Source organism: Vipera ursinii (assembly GCF_947247035.1).
Source record: "Vipera ursinii genome assembly, chromosome: 10".
Lineage (NCBI taxonomy): Eukaryota > Metazoa > Chordata > Lepidosauria > Squamata > Viperidae > Vipera > Vipera ursinii.
Genome location: NC_139520.1, coordinates 3,263,870 through 3,281,264, shown reverse-complemented (window position 1 = coordinate 3,281,264; position 17,395 = coordinate 3,263,870). Strand labels below are relative to the sequence as shown.

General features: G+C 45.6%; 1 protein-coding gene across 1 annotated transcript in view; it reads left to right on the top strand.

Annotated features, from left to right (window-relative positions):
* Nucleotides 1-16,562, top strand: part of CHST8 (carbohydrate sulfotransferase 8) — a 336,401-nt gene extending 319,839 nt beyond the window's left edge. Inside the window, exons 3-4 of the mRNA XM_083370702.1 lie at nt 12,497-12,534; nt 15,383-16,562. Coding sequence (XP_083226828.1) covers nt 12,497-12,534; nt 15,383-16,525 — 1,181 coding nt within the window. The 3' untranslated portion in view covers nt 16,526-16,562. The remainder of the gene's footprint in view (nt 1-12,496; nt 12,535-15,382) is intronic.
* Nucleotides 16,563-17,395: the final 833 nt, after the last annotated feature.

Here is a 17,395-nt window from a genome sequence, read left to right as displayed (position 1 = left end):
AATTTTTAATCAGTAAACCCCCAAATCAGCAGTTTGTTTTCATCCCTTTTCAAGCAAAGAGTCTGTAAAGAGTTTTCAGTCTTTTATAAATGTACTTTCCTCCTTAATCAAACAAGTCAGTTTAGCCATTTCTGCAAATTCAGCCTCCTTCACAATCCTCCCTCCATCCAGGGTGTGTCTGTGGTCTTCCATCTCTGTGCATGTAACAGCCTTGCTCTATATAGTAAAACCAACCAACCATGAGCCTTTTCTAGCTGAGCACCCATAAGTCCTAATAAGAAAAATTCCAGTTTCATCTGAATTTTAATTTTTAAAACTCTGCATCATCCTATGTATTTATATCCAGTACCTTTTTCACTTCTTCATAAGTCCACCATGCATGATAAAATGTCCCTTTATGTTTTTCAAATTTCCAGTAGTGATTAGAAGTGCCTTTATACACCTTAAGACAATTTCTCTGGTGTCATATATCAGTGGTACAATGGTTTGTAAAAACTTTTCTTTTAAATTGTGAGACAAATGAATTTCAGACCTTTTAATCACCTTCTCTTTCATTGATTTGTTCGAATACTATAACTAAAATTCTTTGCACCTTTTTACCGTACATTCTTTAGCTTGCTCCTCCGTCATTTTAAATCTCAATAAAAGTGTATATATTTTAGAACAGCCAGTCCTCAACTCAAAACCTCAAGTGAGCCCAAAATTTCTGCTGTTAAGTGAGACATTTGTTAAGTGAGTTCTGCTCCATTTTACTACTTTTTTGCCACAGTTGTTAAGTGAATCACTGCAGTGGATAAGTTAGTAATATAGTTGTTAAGTGAATCTGGTGTTCCCATTGACTTTGTTTGTCAGAAGGTCGCAAAAGGGGATCACGTGACCCCTGGACATTGCAATGATCATAAATGTGGCTATAAGGACCTGCCCGAATCAGTCCTCCCAAGGAAACAGAACTCTCGAAACAGTGTCGTTTCAAAAGGAACTTTTATTGGGAGATGTTGACAGCAGGAATAGAAGGCAGGATCTGAGGGTTTCCTGCACAAATCAACTAGTCAAAAGAATCCAAAAACAACCCCACCCCAACTGTCCATCCAGATGGTTCAAACAGGCCAATCTGCAGGTGTGAAAGCGCCGTGGGAACGGCGTGATAAGGTGCCGCTTCCAAGGCTATTAAGTCTCTGCGCCATTTCTTCCGCGGCAGGAGATAAGGCAGATGGCCAGAGGCACAAACACCAAAGAGGATAGAGCCATGGTGGCGAACCTATGGCACGCGTGCCACAGGTGGCACACAGAGCCTCTCTGTGGGCACGCGCTCCGTTGCCCCAGTCCTAGGCCTTCAGCTGGGTTTTATAAACCTTTCACTTTAGGCCTCCGCCGCCGTGTGCAAAAAAAAAAGGTTCAATCAATTTCAACTTCTGGTGGGGAAAAAAAAAGATCTCGCAAAGTTGGAATCGATTGATTGAACTTTTTAGTCCCATCCAGTCTGCCGTTACCACCGCAGCCATGCCCACCAATGGGCCACACCCATGCAATGGGCCACGCCCACCCGGCACCCGACAATACATAACTGGGTTTTGGGTTGCAGTTTGGGCACTCGGTGTCTAAAAGGTTCGCCATCACTGGGATAGAGCAAGGAACAAAGCAAAGGAAATACAAATCAGCGCCCCAAGCACCCCCCTTCTCCTCCAGAAGAATGGCAGAACCCGAAAAGAATAAGAAACTCCATGCCCATAGAAAGATGGGTTCTGACACCGAGTCAATTGCCAAGCATCCGAATTTTGATCACGCGACCCTGGAGCTGCTGCAACAGTCGTAAGTGTGAAAAACGGACATAAGTCACATTTGCCGTGGTAACTTTGAATGGTCACTAAATGAACTGTTGTAAGTTGAGGACTACCTGTAATCACATGTTCACCTTTATGCACAAATCATTTTCAATTTTGTTTTTATCCCATTCTATTCACTGTCCCACTTGAGAGGGGCCCACAGACAAGGGCAGAATTCAGCACGAGTATCTGCTCTGCCCATGGCCCTTCCAGGTCTAGAAACTAACTCTCCTTGCTTTACCTAATTTCCTTTCCTGAAACAAAACTGGGAAATAGAACGGTTGGGACTAATAACATTTCTTGATCCATGAGCCAGAGAGCTCCTTGGCCAAAAATATTAGTGCCAATTTACAGCAATCAAACAAAATGAATAAATATTCATCAGCAACAGCAATAAAATAATTGTTTATGTTCCACCTACTTTCCAGTCTTTGCATCCAAGGGTTGAGAAGACAGTTCCTGCTCATATCCCAGATGCATTCAGAAAGAGAGATGACGCAAATGGTTCCCAACGCCCTGGATATCCCGATCCCTCCTCCAACCAATGGGATACAACCAGGAAAGGACAGCCGCTGGTCTCTGGCACAACTGCTCTCTACCTGGAAAATGCCACCATCACCAGCAGCTTATTTATTTTTATTTATTTATTTAAATTTTTATACCACCCTATTCCCGAAGGACTCAGGGCGGTTTACAGGGCAGCATAAAATATAATATAAAAATAGTATAAATTAAAATAGATTAAATTACATAAGCCCAACAATTAAAACAATATTAAAAGCTAAAACCCCTTCAGTCCAGGCCTGATAGATCAAAAAACCAGGTTTTCAGATCCCGGCGAAATGAACGCAGATCGGGGGCGGTCCGAAGTTCCACTGGTAAATCATTCCAAAGGGCAGGCGCGCCCACAGAGAATGCCCTCCCCCTGGGGAATCACCCGCCGGCACTCCTTAACCGCCGGCACCCTGAGAAGGCCCTCCCTGTGGGAGCGCACAGGACGATGGAAAGTTGATGCCGGCAGCAGGTGTTCCCTCAGATAATCATCCTGTGCCCACCTTCACCTGTTCTTCCAATCTGGCATAGGTGGAGTCTCGGTGCCCAGCATTTGTCACGCACCCATTGTGTGGAATCAGGATTCTGGTGCAGTTTTATTTCAATAAAATTCCCTACCTCCTTTTTTATTGTTAAATAAGTGCACTGATGACAGGAAAAACTGGAATTATACTCTGTCCAGGGAAGTATTTGGTTTCAACACTCCCAACTTTTAGGAAAATAGAATAACAGAGTTGGAAGGGACCTGGTAGGTCATCTACTCCAACCCCCTGCCCAAGCAGGAGTCCCTACACCATTTCTGACAGTTGGCCATCCAGTGTCTTCTTGAAAGTGTCCAGTGATGAAGCTCGCACAACTTCTGATGGCAGAGTCCAATTTCTTTCGGCAAACTTTTCTTAGACTGATATCGATTGTCCTGATTTTAAGTTTGATTTTAATTTTCTTGACTTTGTTCTTCAGTGCTGTACTTTTAAAACTTGGTTTTATTGTTGTAAGATATCTTAGAACATAGAAGATGTTCAAAAGGACCTCAGAGGTCTTCTAGTCCAACACCCTGCTGGTGGCAAGAGACCTTATACCAGGGGTAGGCAACCTTGGCTCTTTTATGACTCGTGGACTTCAACGCCCAGAATTCCTGAGCCAGCATAGCTGGCTCAGGAATTCTGGGAGTTGAAGTCCACGAGTCATAAAAGAGCCAAGGTTGCCTACCCCTGCCTTATACCATCCCGGTCTAACGGTTGCTCAGTCTACTTTTGAAAGCCTCCATTGATGAAGCACCCACAACTCTGCGAGGCAAGCTGCTCCACTGGTTAATTGTTCTCACTGTGAGAAAATTTCTCCTTACTTCTAGGTTGATTTCTCTTTAATAAGCTTCCACCGGTTACGTCTGGTGCGTTGGAAAAGAAGTCAATCCCCTGTTCTTTGTGCCAGTCCCTCAGGTTCTGCATGACGGTTGTCCCCTGATTCTTCTCTTTAATAGGCTGGGCATATCTAGCTCTCTCAACCATTTATTATACGATTTAGCCTCTAGGCCCTGTAACATATTTGTTGCTCTTCTCCACACACTTTCTGGGGTCTCAGCATCTTTTTTGTATCATGGTGACCAGAACTATACACAGTATCCCAAGGGTGGCTCATATATAAGTGGTGGTCCTCTAGGACACTTTGATCACAAATGTAACTGAATGATGGGATGATAACAATAATGACTGATTTTATTGTTTACCTCCCAGGAGTTTTGTTTTTTGTTTGTTAATTTTTTATGCTACCCATCACCCATATAAAGTGACTCCGGGCAGCTTGCAAGTTATAAAAGAGATGGGAAATAATTAAAATATTAATACATTAAAACTACACAGATTAAGGTTACAAAAACTATTCTAAAAACAACAAAGAGGTGGACAGGACAGGGCTGTGGCCTTCTTACACTGCTAGCCACTTCCAGTTACTGGCAAGGCCACATTTTAATACCTTCCAGAAGGCCAAAAAGGTGGGAGCAGTTCTCACCTCCAGTGGTAGAGTGTTCCACAGGGATGGGGCCACAGCAGAAAAGGCTCTTCTTGAACCCAGCCGCTGGAATTCCTTAGCAGACGGGATCCATAGTAGACCTCTGTGGGGTGGACTAGTCCCCTTGGGGAGAGATGGCTCCTCAGATGCCCTGGACCCATGCCATGGGGGGCTTTAAAAGTGACAATCAACACCTTGAATTGGACCTGGAGGCAAACTGGTAATCAATGCAGCTCACAGAGCAGCAGTATTATACGTGCAGCCCTAGGAGCTCCTGGGATTTTGCACACCACTTGTATTCTGCAGCTGCTGCAGCTTCCAAATTCAGCCACTCCATCTTGCCTGGGTTCAGCTGAAGCCCGTTGCCCCCATCCAGATCCCTGGAGCCTCCAGGCACCGAGCAAGGGTGGCCCCAGCATCCTTTGGATCTCCAGGGATGGAGATGTAAAGCTGTGAATGATCAGCAGATTTAGGATATCTCATTCCATGGTGCCAGATGATCTCGCCCGACGGTTTCATGTAGATGTTAAAATGGAGTGGAGAAAGCACTGTGCCCCACGGCAACCCACAAAGGGATGGCTGTGGGCTCGACCTTTTGCTCCCTACTAACACTGATTGGGACCAGCCTTGGAGAAAGGAATAGCCTCCAGCAGCTCAGGTGGGGAGGTTGCTACTACCAAACTGGTTGGAACCATTCCCAAGAGGGAAACTCCCCCATCTGGCATCAACCAGGTCTCGGTGATGCACACCAGGCCAGCTTGTTCCTCCCCAGTGAGATCACAAATAAGGTGGAGGGGGGGGATCTTGTTGTTGACTGACTTGGTGTTCATTAGCAGCAGCTGAAGACCTGGGCTTCCATGGGTCCACTATGAGCAGAGAAAGCCGGAACACACCACCGGTGTTAAGTACAGGGGCACCGTCTGCCCTTTGGCTCCCCCCTCACCCCATGCCCGTCAGCACTGAATCTGTTGCCACATCCCAGATCCCAAGAAGAGAGCCTCTGCCTCCCACCCTGGCCCCGATGGGACTGATAGAAATTAATCTGACAGGACGGAGCTTTGTTTTCCAAGAGTTGTTCCTGCTATCATGTAACAGACCCTGACCTGCAGTCGGAGATTGCAGGTGCCCATTAATTAAACTGATGCTTCCCCAGGCAACTCTGACGGTGACAAGTGGCAGCTTCTGTTCTAAGGAGATGCACAAAAGCGGCTGCTTAATGTCAGTCACGTTCACTAAGGAGGGGGAGGGGGAGTTGCCTTCCCTCTTGTGCTGAAAATCAGGGTTCCCAGCCTAGCTAAACCATCCCCATCCACGCACCGTGACTGGCAACCTGCCACCCTGATTCTCTGATGGGCTCTCTGGGCTACAAAAGTATCCTATGAATCTAGAGCAGGTGCTGTTTCTCAGGAGGGTCTGGGAAGATGCTCCAGAAAAACCTGGAGAATTAAATCCACGGATCTTAATGGAAGTTAGAACAGAATAACAGACTTGAAAAGGACCTTGGAGATCCCATTTTAGACTAATGGCTGTTGACTCCAATCCACATCTTAGGAAAGAAGAACTCTTGGAGACAAGTTTGTCCAAGCAGGAGCTTTTACTAAAACATGGTTGACAGTGGATAATCTAGACAGGATCTGGAAACTGTCTCATAGATCGATACTTTTAAAGTGTCCCCCCAAGTAAAAACCCCTCCCCTCAGTCCATTTGGTCAGTTCCAGATCAGTCAAGTTTCAGGTGTCAAAACCCCTCCTGGAAAAAGAGAAACACCAGTACTTTTGCAACATTATTACTTCCTCCCCTTCACATTCCCATCAGAGATACAAACCAGAATTTCCTCCCCCCTCCCTCTTTCTTTGTTCATCTTACCTCAAAGGTTTCTTCCCTGGTCTTTTGTGATGGCCTCCAGGCAGGCTGAATACACAAACCTTGCATCTAAGGGATAGAGATGGGCAATGGACAACCCTGTCTTCTCTTCCCCTCCTTGGGAATGGCAGAATCCAGTAAGGTGGTGAGATTTGGGTTCTGCACAGAGAGGGAGTTAGAAATGAGATAAAAATGGATTCTGACACTCTTCTTAAAAACTTCCATGTTGGAGCATTCACAACTTCTGGAGGCAAAATGTTCCACTGATTAATTGTTCTAACTGTCAGGAAATTTCTCCTTAGTTCTAGATTGCTTCTCTCCTTGATTAGTTTCCATCCATTGCGTCTTGTCCTGCCTTCAGGTCCTTTGGAGAATAGGTTGAGTGCCTCTTATGTGTACAACCCCTGAGATATTAAAACACTGGTATCATGTCACCCCTCGTCCTTCTCTTCATTAAACCAGCAATTGTTCCTTATATGTTTTAGCCTCCAGTCCCCTAATCATCTTTGTTGCTCTTCTCTGTACTCTTTCTAGACACTCAACATCTTTTTTACATCGTGGTGACCAAAACTGGATGCAGTATTCCAAGTGTGGCCTTTTCAAGGCATTCTAAAGTGGTATTAACACTTCACGTAATTTTGAGTCTATCCCTCTGTTAATGCAGCCTAGCACTGTGTTGGCTTTTTTGGCAGCTGCAGCACACTGCTGGCTTATATTTAAGTGATTGTCCACTAGGAGTCTGAGATCCCTCTCACAGTTACTACTATTGAGCAAGGAACCATCTATACTATACCTGTACATTTGGTTTTTCTTGCCTAAATGTAGAACCTTACTTTTTTCACCATTGAATTTTATTTTGTTAGATAGTGCCCAATGTTCAAGTCTGTCCAGATCCTTCTGTATCTTAAGCCTATCTTCTGAAGCGTTGGCTATTCCTGCCAGCTTGGTGTTGTCTGCAAATTTGATGAATTCCCCATCTATCCCCTCATCCAAATCATTGATGAAGATGTTGAATGGGCCTAAGACAGAGCCTTGGGGTACCCCACCACATACTTCCCCACATGTAGATGCAGTTCCATTGAGGTCTACACTTTGAGTGTGGTTGGTCAGTCGGTTACAAATCCAACTGGTGTTGATGCTGTCTAACCCACAGTTTTCTATCTTATCAAGTAGTAAGTTGTGGTCTATTTTGTCAAATGCCTTGCTGAAGTCCAAATTATACATTTTTCTGGTTCACTAAGTTGCTATTGCCAACCCTGGAAAAATCTGTGTGGATTTTGTCCATCTCCATTTGCCTCCTTGATGTACAGAGCTTTATGCAAGCATCGAATTCTGTCTAATTCAATGCTTGTGTCAGACCTGCCCCAAAACAATCATTTAGCAAAGCAGACTCTCAACTCCAACAGACTGAAGTGAAAAGTACTTTTACTAAAGATGTTGGTTGCAGGAAGGTGAGGCAGAATCTGAAGTTCCTGCTCACCAATATAAAGAGCCAAGCCCAACATTCCCCATCCCTCCCCCCAATGTCCAGTCCATTGCCAGCCAATTCAGGATCATCACAATGTTGTGGGAAACTCTGGGTTGTGTAGGCTGCTGGAATTCCACACCCAGGGCAAGCGGCCTTGAAGATGCCCAGCATAACCAGTAGAAACAGCTCTGGTCTTCTTCACATATGTCAGCTCCCCCTCCCCATTTCCCACCATTAGATACACAGGTGAGGATTGCCCCAAATGCTTCCCCCCCCCTTCCCCTTTGATGGCAGGAACCCAGCAAGGCGCCAGGCCAAGGATGGAGATCCTGACAGCTTGCATGAAGCTCTCTACATCAAGGGGGTGAATGGAGATGGACAAAATCCAGGCAGATTTTTCCAGGGTTGTGAATAGCAACTTCCATTTTTGCTGGCTGGAGCCCTAAAAGAAAATTAAAGGAAAATGCTGCACCAGTTGGGTTAAATATCAGAACAAAGAATCAAGAACGCCACGCTCACTTAACAACTGTGTCACTAACAACTGCAGCGATTCACTTAGCAACTGGGGCAAGAAAGGTCATAAAATGGGGCAAAATTCACTTAACAAATGTTTCGCTTAACAACAGAACTTCTGGGCTCAATTGTGATCATACGTTGAATACTACCTGTATTGTATCCACAAGAGTGTCACAAAACATTCCAGATATGGACGTGCCATGGATCTGAATAAAGATTTTACAGCACTGGCAGTTTCATTTCCAGTCTCCTTCCAAAGAATCCTTAGGGTGGGTTTGCTTTTTCCCATCTGCCCACACTGAGTGGGTCCCAAGATCCTTTTCCTGTTCCGTTACAGATAGCTCATAATCAGTGGTGCGATTCAAATATGTGAACAACCAGTTCTCTGTGTGGATACTGCTTCCGGAAGTCCATTCTGGGTCTGGGCAACAAAAAATTAGCTACTGGTTCTGCCAAAGTGGTGTGAACTGGCTGAATCTCACCACTGCTCATAATCCATTGAGCTGATTTAAAGTGTTTGTTTGGTAGAATTTCCTGTGGCCTTCATCACCGTGAACTATTTGATGTCATCTGCAAGTATGACCAATTCCATGTTCATCACCTAAGTTAAACGCTTTTTAAAAAGCTCTAATTCCAGTACGGATCCTTGAGGGAAACCATTTTCACTTCCTCTATTGAAAAAAATTACCCATTGATTCTTACACTTGGTCTGTTTCTTGAAAAATTAAGAAATCTATAAAAGGACATGTCTTCCATCATTGCAGCTATTACGTTTACTCCCAAGTGTTTAACGACGGACCTCAATGAGTGAATTAATTTAATTTTAATTTAATTTAATAACATTTATATACCGCCCTTCTCCCTGAGGACTCAGGGCGGTTCACAGGGCAGAATAAAATAGTGAATACAAACATTAAAAAAAAGATTAAACAAATTGCCCTAGTTAAAAACAATATAAATACAACACTAAAAAACCCCAAAAAAGTTAAAAAACGAAAAATAAAATAACCCCAACACTCCCCCTCAGGCTAGGCCGGCTTGTACAAACAGAAATGTCTTGAGATCGCGACGAAAGGAGCGAAGATCGGGCGCCATCCGGAGCTCAACCGGTAGCTGATTCCACAGCTCCGGAGCGCCCACAGAGAAGGATCTCCCCCTGGGGGCCACCAATCGACATTCTCTGATCGGTGGCACCCTGAGGAGGCCCTCTCTGTGGGAACGCACAGGGCGCAGGGAGCTTGATGCCGGCAGCAGATGTTCCCTGAGGTACTCCGGCCCCATGCCATGGAGTGCTTTAAATACCGTTACCAGTACCTTGAATCTCACCCGGAAGACAACTGGCAACCAATGCAGCTCACGGAGCAGAGGCGTAACGTGGGAGTATCGGGAGACTCCCAACACCACTCTCGCGGCTGCATTCTGTACCAGTTGGAGCTTCCGAGTAGTCCTCAAGGGCAGCCCCATGTAGAGAGCGTTGCAGTAGTCCAGACGAGAGGACACGAGCGCATGAGTGACCGTGCATAAATCGTCCCGGCTAAGATAGGGCCGCAACTGACGCACCAGGCGAACCTGTGCGAAGGCCCCCCTAGTCACGGCTCCTATATGGTCTTCCAAAGTGAGCCGTGAATCTAGGAGGACCCCCAAGTTGCGAGCCCTATCTACGGGGGGTAATAGTTCACCCCCCATAACTAGAGATGGAATGTCCGAATAAACCCGGGACGAAGGTATGCAAAGCCACTCAGTCTTGTCGGGGTTGAGCTGGAGTCTGTTCCTCCCCATCCAGACCCGAACCGCCTCCAGGCAACGGGACATCACGTTGAGGGCATCACTGGGGTGGTTTGGGGTCGAAAAGAAAAGTTGGGTATCATCAGCGTACTGATGATACCCAACTCCAAAGCCACGAATGATCTCACCCAGCGGCTTCATGTAGATGTTGAACAGGAGAGGCGAGAGGACCGACCCCTGAGGAACTCCACAAATGAGAGACCTCGCGGTCGACCTCTGCCCCCCTGCCAACACCGACTGCGAACGTCCCAAGAGATAGGAGGAGAACCACTGTAAAACTGTGCCTCCCACTCCCAATCCCCTGAGACACCGCAGCAAGATACCATGGTCGATGGTATCGAAAGCCGCCGAGAGGTCTAATAGGACTAGGACAGAGGAATGCCCCCTGTCCCGAGCCCTCCAGAGATCATTCACCAGCGCGACCAATGCCGTCTCCGTGCTGTGCCTGGGCCTGAAACCCGATTGGTACGGGTCTAGATAATCCGCTTCATCCAGGACCAAAGGGAGCTGATGCGCCACCACACTCTCAACAACCTTCGCAAGAAAGCGAAGGTTGGAGACAGGACGAAAGTTGTTCAATACAGCCGGGTCCAGGACAGGCTTCTTGAGGAGAGGCCTCACCACCGCCTCCTTCAAGACGGCGGGGAAGATACCCTCACTCAAAGAGGCCGATATAACTGCCTGGAACCAGCTGCGTGTCCTCTCCCGGGCTGCATAAACCAGCCAGGAAGGGCACGGGTCCAGTAAACATGTGGTGGTGCTCAGCCTCCCCATGATCCTGTCCACTTCCTCCGGAGTTACAGAATCAAACTCCTCCCAGATGGTATCGACAAGACCACCCGTGTCCTGATCGTCAGACTCTGCCCAGTCAGAGTCCAAACCGGTCCGAATCCGAGCGATTTTGTCCGACAGATGTTGGTTAAACTCCTCGGCACGTCCCTGCAAGGGATCCTCCCTCACCTCCTGATTTAGGAGGGAGCGAGTCACCCTAAACAGGGCGGCCGGGCGATTATCTGCGGACGCAATAAGGGTGGCGAAGTGGTTAGACCTCGCCTCCCTAATTGCAGCGAGATAAGACCTAATATAGTGAAGATGGTGAATTAGTATATATACCAAACCTGTTTTTAGAGCTCTCTCAAAAGTCAATTCAATTTTAAGGGCATTTGATCAAATCCCCAAATTGAACTGACTTCCTGAATTGAATCAGGACTTCAAGCTGAACCATCAAGTTGTATCAGAGGCATCCAAATTCATTTTGATTCTTTGGGCAGATTCTGCACTGCACATCTTCACTCTCTTCAATTGATTAAAATCGTGAGATGAAGTAATACAACTGAATCAATTGCTTACAGCTGCTTCAAAACAGATTCTTTTTTGAGTCACAGGACCTAGTATTTTTATTTTATTTTTATACCTTGGTAGTGGGGGATACGGCCAATGGATGAAGCAGCCCCTGGGCAACATCTGGAGCATAATTGGGAAGCACATGCAGAGGAGGCATTCTTTGTGGTCCCCTCTCCCCTTTCTTCAGCCTTAAACAGGCACAGACAAAGCCCCTGGAGCAGCAGCGAAGACATGAGGAATGAATCCACCTGGTTGGAGCAGAGATGCTTTGGAGAAGTTCATGCAACGTACTTAACTGTAAGCTAGATTGACAATTGCACCATTAAGAATTTTCTTGAATAAGTGAACGGCTGTAGAGCACTATGTGCAAGTTGGCATTTAGGGGGGAAAAAAGACAGAAGGCAGAACTGGATAACTGTTTCCGAAGAAGGAAAGAAGCTCAGATGCCTCCCATTGAAGCAGCTGATTATACTAAGCAAGCTGCCTGTTTAGACCTTCCTAAATGTGTAATTCACAAGAAAAATAAACCCTGCGAAGTTCCAGATTGGTATCATTATGGATTTGTTTTCTGTTCTCTGCCTCCATCCTCTTGGCCTGGAATGTCCCCTTTGGAAGCCAGCCCAGCAGGGAGAGTGAGGATTAAGGCCAGAATATTGAAGTGTGTGGAAGTAGAAAAGGAAGGGGCGGGGGCAGCAAAAAGCCCTTAATTCACATAGTCCTTCACCCACACCCACAATTTTGCTTCATTTTATGACCTTTCTTTCCACAGTTGTTAAGTGAATCGCTCCAGTTAGTCACAATGTTGTTAAGTGAATCTGGCTTCCCCATTGACTTTGCTTGTCCGAAGGTTGCAAAAGGGGATCACGACTTCCGGGACTCTGCAACTGTCATAAGTACGTGCCAGTTGCCAAGTGTATGAATTGTGATCATGTGACCACGGGGATGCTGCAACGGTTGTAAGTGTGAAAAACGCTCATAATTCTTTTCTTTTTTTCAGCGCCAATGTGACTAAATGAACTGTTGTAAGTCGAGGACTAGCTGTAGTGGGAAGCACCACACTAGATAAAGCAGGAAAGTGAATGCAGATCCTTTTATGCAGATCCCACTTTTGACCACCCTTTGTCTTTTCTTTCTTTAGGAATGAGATATGGCAAGGGAACTCAGGAAGCTAAAAGAGTAAGCCACCTTTTCCTTTCCTTTTCTTTCTGAAATCCGTGGGGAAGGCTGAGTGAAAGGAAGACAGCCTGAAGAGGGAAGGATGTTTCCTTGAATGCAAATTACCTCATTACCTCCTCTCAATTTATTAGGCCCTTCAAATATATTTTTTGAAATATACTTTTGGGGGGAAGTTGCTTAGACTGGATAAATCGGATGCACGTTCGCAAGAAATATTGCACATAACCACATTTTGCATCAAGTCTGGCTAATCAAAAACTTCTTCAGATCTCCCAGTTCGTTCTGAATGAAAAGGCATTGGGGATAATGCTCCCCCCCTACTGTCACTTTGCTCTTTGCAGACCCCTAGGACTCTTCTGAAGAGGGGCAGGGAAACTTGAGTCCCGCGTTTGGGAATCAGCTGGAATAATTCAAAGTCCCTCCTTCCCCCTGTGATTTATCTAATTGCGAGGGAGAGCCCTGGTGTTTGCTGGGGTGAGGGGAGTTGCCAGGGGCAGCGGGATACACATCTGAAATGTAAATGTGGTAAAATTGAAGTGCCACTGGTTGCCATCAGTTCTTCTAATTAACTATCAAATTTTGCATTTTTCTGAATTTCGCAATGCAATTCATCAAAAGTTAGATAACCAGACAGAGAGATAGATATACATGTAAAATGGAATAACAGAGTTGGAAGGGACCTTGGAGGTCTTCAGTCCAACTTGCTGCTCAAGTTGGAGACCCTACACGACTTCAGACAAGTGGCTGTCCACTCTTTTCTTAAAAGCCTCCAGTGATGGAGCACCCACAACTTCTGTTCCACTGTTCTTCTCACCATCAGCAAATTTCCCCTTAGTTCTAAGTTGCTTCTCTCTTTGATTAGTTTCCATCTGTTGCTTCTTGTCCTGCCCTCAGGTGCTTTGGAGGATAGCTTGACTCCCTCTTCTTTGGGGCAGCCCCTGAGATATTGGAACACTGGCACCCCTCGTCCTTCTCTTCATTAAACTAGACATACCCAATTCCAGCAAATGTTCCTTATATGGTTTAGCCTCCAGTCTCCTAAACATCTTTGTTGCTCTTCTCTGCACTCTTTCCAGAGTCTCAACATCTTTTTTATATCATGGCTACCAAAACCGGATGCAATATTCCAAGTGTGTATGCATAAGCATACACAAATGCACATATGAAAAATATGAACAGAAATGCATGCATATTCCAGAAACCTTAAGTTTTAAATTGCAAGGGAAAATGAGAATGGCAGGAGAAATCTGCATATATACACGTTTTAATCCTAAAAGTGTCCTCAAGTTGGCAAATATTATAGTAGTTTGCCTTATTCACACAACTGAGAAATTCAGAAACAAGCTTGACATGCCATAATTACAAACCTATGTCTGAAAGAAATGGAAATTGTTATACTCGGCTTTTATTGCTGCATGCTGCAGAATTGCATTTTTGTGAATTATGCAGCCATGTCAATCCAATATCTAAATAAATCTCTATTGTTCAATAGTGAGCAGCTTGAGTTACTGGTTGCGACACTAAGTGTACAGTAAACCCAAATAACCAACAAGAACATCACAACCAAGCAAACCTACAAATTATCCCATTTTAGGCTGGTTCGATGTGTTGTGCAAACACAACCATTCTTTGATTAACAGAGACTGGACAGAGTTTTGGCCAAGCTGTCTAGAACAAACACAGGGCTGTCTTGGGGGAGAGAGGAGGGAGGTATCAAAATTAGGAGGCAACTTTGGCCATACAATCAAATCATCTGTGCTAGTAGTTCAATCACACAATCAAAGTCCCTTCCTTGACATGGCCTCAGTGGGCCTATAAACTGGGAATCATTCTAATTTAGCAGAAAAGTGAAAACTCTGCAGTATAGATAGAACTGTTATCTATATGTCTTCTATAAGTCCCTCGAAGTTCAGCCTTGAAAGTGTGGGCATCTGCGTGGAGGGGGGAAAAATCTCCAGGATGGCAGCGTGGCATCGCCCCTTTCACCAAACATACAAGGCGGGTGGGGCTTTAAAACAGAACCAGGGCTGCCGTCTTCCAGCATTTGCTCTCCCCCCCACATCCTGCAATCTGAAGGCCAAGTCTTCCAAAATGAAAATGTCAACTCTATTTGCATCTAAGGTTTGAAACAAAAGTGGTTTTTATTTTTGCAAAGGCAACTGGGCTGATTTTTTGAGGAAAACAAGATGTTTTGCTTCTATCCTGGAAGCTTCATCAGTTGTATTGAATGCTGAGGGAGATGGAAGGAGAGTTATTGACAGCTGAGATTAGTTGGTGGGAGGGGGAGCGATAGGCTCTGACAGGGTGGGGGGAGTGGAACGGTTGTGTTTTCAGGCAACTGGTCTTAAGGCTTTACTTGGGGTTTTCTCTGTGATCTCGGGGTCACCAGAATCAGAGGTGTGGAATCTTCTTGGAACAGCCCTTGTAAATTGGGGGCAGGGGGTGTCTTATCCCTCCTCCCCCTCCTCTCTTGAGAGAGAGCTGCTCAGTGTTAACATAAATGGCCTCTTTTCAAAAATAAAAACCACTTTTGATACAGCTGTGACCTGGATGACTGAGAAACTTCATAGACACTAAGATTTGAAAATATTAAAGCTGTTTCCTTGCAGGGTTCCCAGATTTAGCTCTAGAACGGATGTCTATATTAATAACAACACGTTCGAAAGCAGAAGGTTAAAAAAAAAAGACATTACCGCAGCCTCAGCGCTGTGTGTAAAGCAATGTGCTGCCTGCCGAGTTTGGCTAAACTAAAATGGCGCGAGTCACTGGCATCCTTAACCTCTGCCAGCTGATGGCTGTGATGACTGCTGCCTCCTTTAGTAACGCCCTGGTTCTTCTCTTCCATTAGGAAGGTGCATCGAGCAACAATCGGGGTGGGAAGACTCAGGAAAATGGCGGTGATTCCTTTCCGACGGCAAACCAGAGGGCCTCTTTACACCCCGTGCGAGATGAGTCCGTGAAACCTCGAAGCTCAGGCCAGGCCCGGAAGGCTTTAGCAGGGATTCAAGACCGACAGCGGAAAGGTTCGGGTGCGGATTCTGCCAATCAACGAAGGAGGAAATTTGTCCTCAGAAGAAGCCCCCTCCGGATTGCGGTTAATGGCTCCTTCCACAGCCTGCCCATCCTGAAAGCTGAGGCGAAAGAGGAGCTGAAGTGGAGAAGCCTCTACGAGGTCCAGAGAGAGAGAAAACACATCATGAGAGAAACGTGCTCCAAGTACAAGAGCAACAACAAAAGAGTCATCACCCCTTATCATGTTTCCAGGATATTTGTTGAAGATAAATATCGAATTTTGTATTGTGAAGTCCCTAAAGCCGGCTGCTCCAACTGGAAGAGAGTGCTCATGGTTCTTAATGGACTGGCCTCCTCAACCAGGGTTATTCAGCACAATACTGTGCATTATGGGAATTATCTGAAGAAGCTGGATGGTTTTGATCTCAAAGGAATCAACTACAGGCTCAGTACTTACACTAAGATGCTCTTTGTTCGTGAACCTTTCGAGAAGTTAGTGTCGGCATTTCGAGACAAGTTTGAGCATCCAAACAATTATTACCATCCTGTCTTTGGCAGGCCCATTATTTCAAAGTATCGCCCCAATGCCACCAAGGAGGCTCTGAGGACAGGCTCTGGGGTAGAGTTCAAAGAGTTCGTTCAGTATCTTCTCGATGTGCACCGGCCGGTTGGCATGGACATCCACTGGGATCACATCAACAGGCTCTGCAGTCCTTGCCTAGTGGACTATGACTTCATTGGGAAATTTGAAACCATGGAAGAAGATGCTAACTTTTTCCTCCATTTGATAAATGCGCCACAGAACTTGACTTTTCCCAGGTTCAAAGACAGACATTCCAATGAAGAGAGGACAACCACTCAGATCACACAACAATATTTTACACGGCTTTCTCCTTCTCAAAGGCAGCGTAGTTATGATTTCTATTATATGGATTATCTAATGTTTAATTACTCAAAGCCTTTTGAGGACCTTTATTAAGTGGAGGTGAGCTATTGGTTGCAGCCTCATGGAGCTCCCCCTATGCAATTTTGTGGAACAGACGTTTATACAAATACATACGCTTCATGAATGAGCTTCATGACACCAGAAGGTTAAATTACTTGATCTGTCATTCATATTCCCATCAATCTCCAGTCCTCCCATAGGTGTCTGTATGAGGTTGGCCGGGTGGGAAGGCTGATAAAGTACGTCTCACAATGTAACAATCCCAAGCTTCACCCCTTCTGTTTTGCTTGGAACATCACAAAACAAATTCAGAGGGATGGAATTTGCATTAACACCTCACAGGGCACACTTCATCACTTTGGCACCACAATGCTTAGGAACATTTTAATTTAATCATATTTGTTGTGAAAACTCTGGAAGCCTCACAAAACTCCCAAACAGTAAAACAGTTAAAACCTACAAAAAGGGACAGCCCTGATCAAAACAGCCATAAAGCAACACAAAAATATGAGAGGATCCCCATCCGCATATAAAAAGCACATTAAGCCCAGACGTGGGAACAGAGCCAGGCCTTATTCCAAAAGTCTAAGAGATGGGCATTATTCAGGCAATATCTCCGGGGGGGGAGGCTATTCCAGATGGGGGGGCATGACAAAGAAATGCTTCAGAGGACAAGATGGCAACAGCTGAGTTGAAGAGACCTGGTGCACACCCCCTCTGCCCTGATGTACCAGGCAGGCTGAAGCAATTGGAGACAGGCGGTATAGGTAACCTGAACTGCACCCAGAAGCCAACTGGCAAGCTCGGCAGCTCATGCAGCAGTGGGGATTCAAAACACTGAATGTTGTACCAGCTGCAGCTTCTGGTTAGTTTTGAAGGCCAGCCCGAAGTAGAGCCTATTGC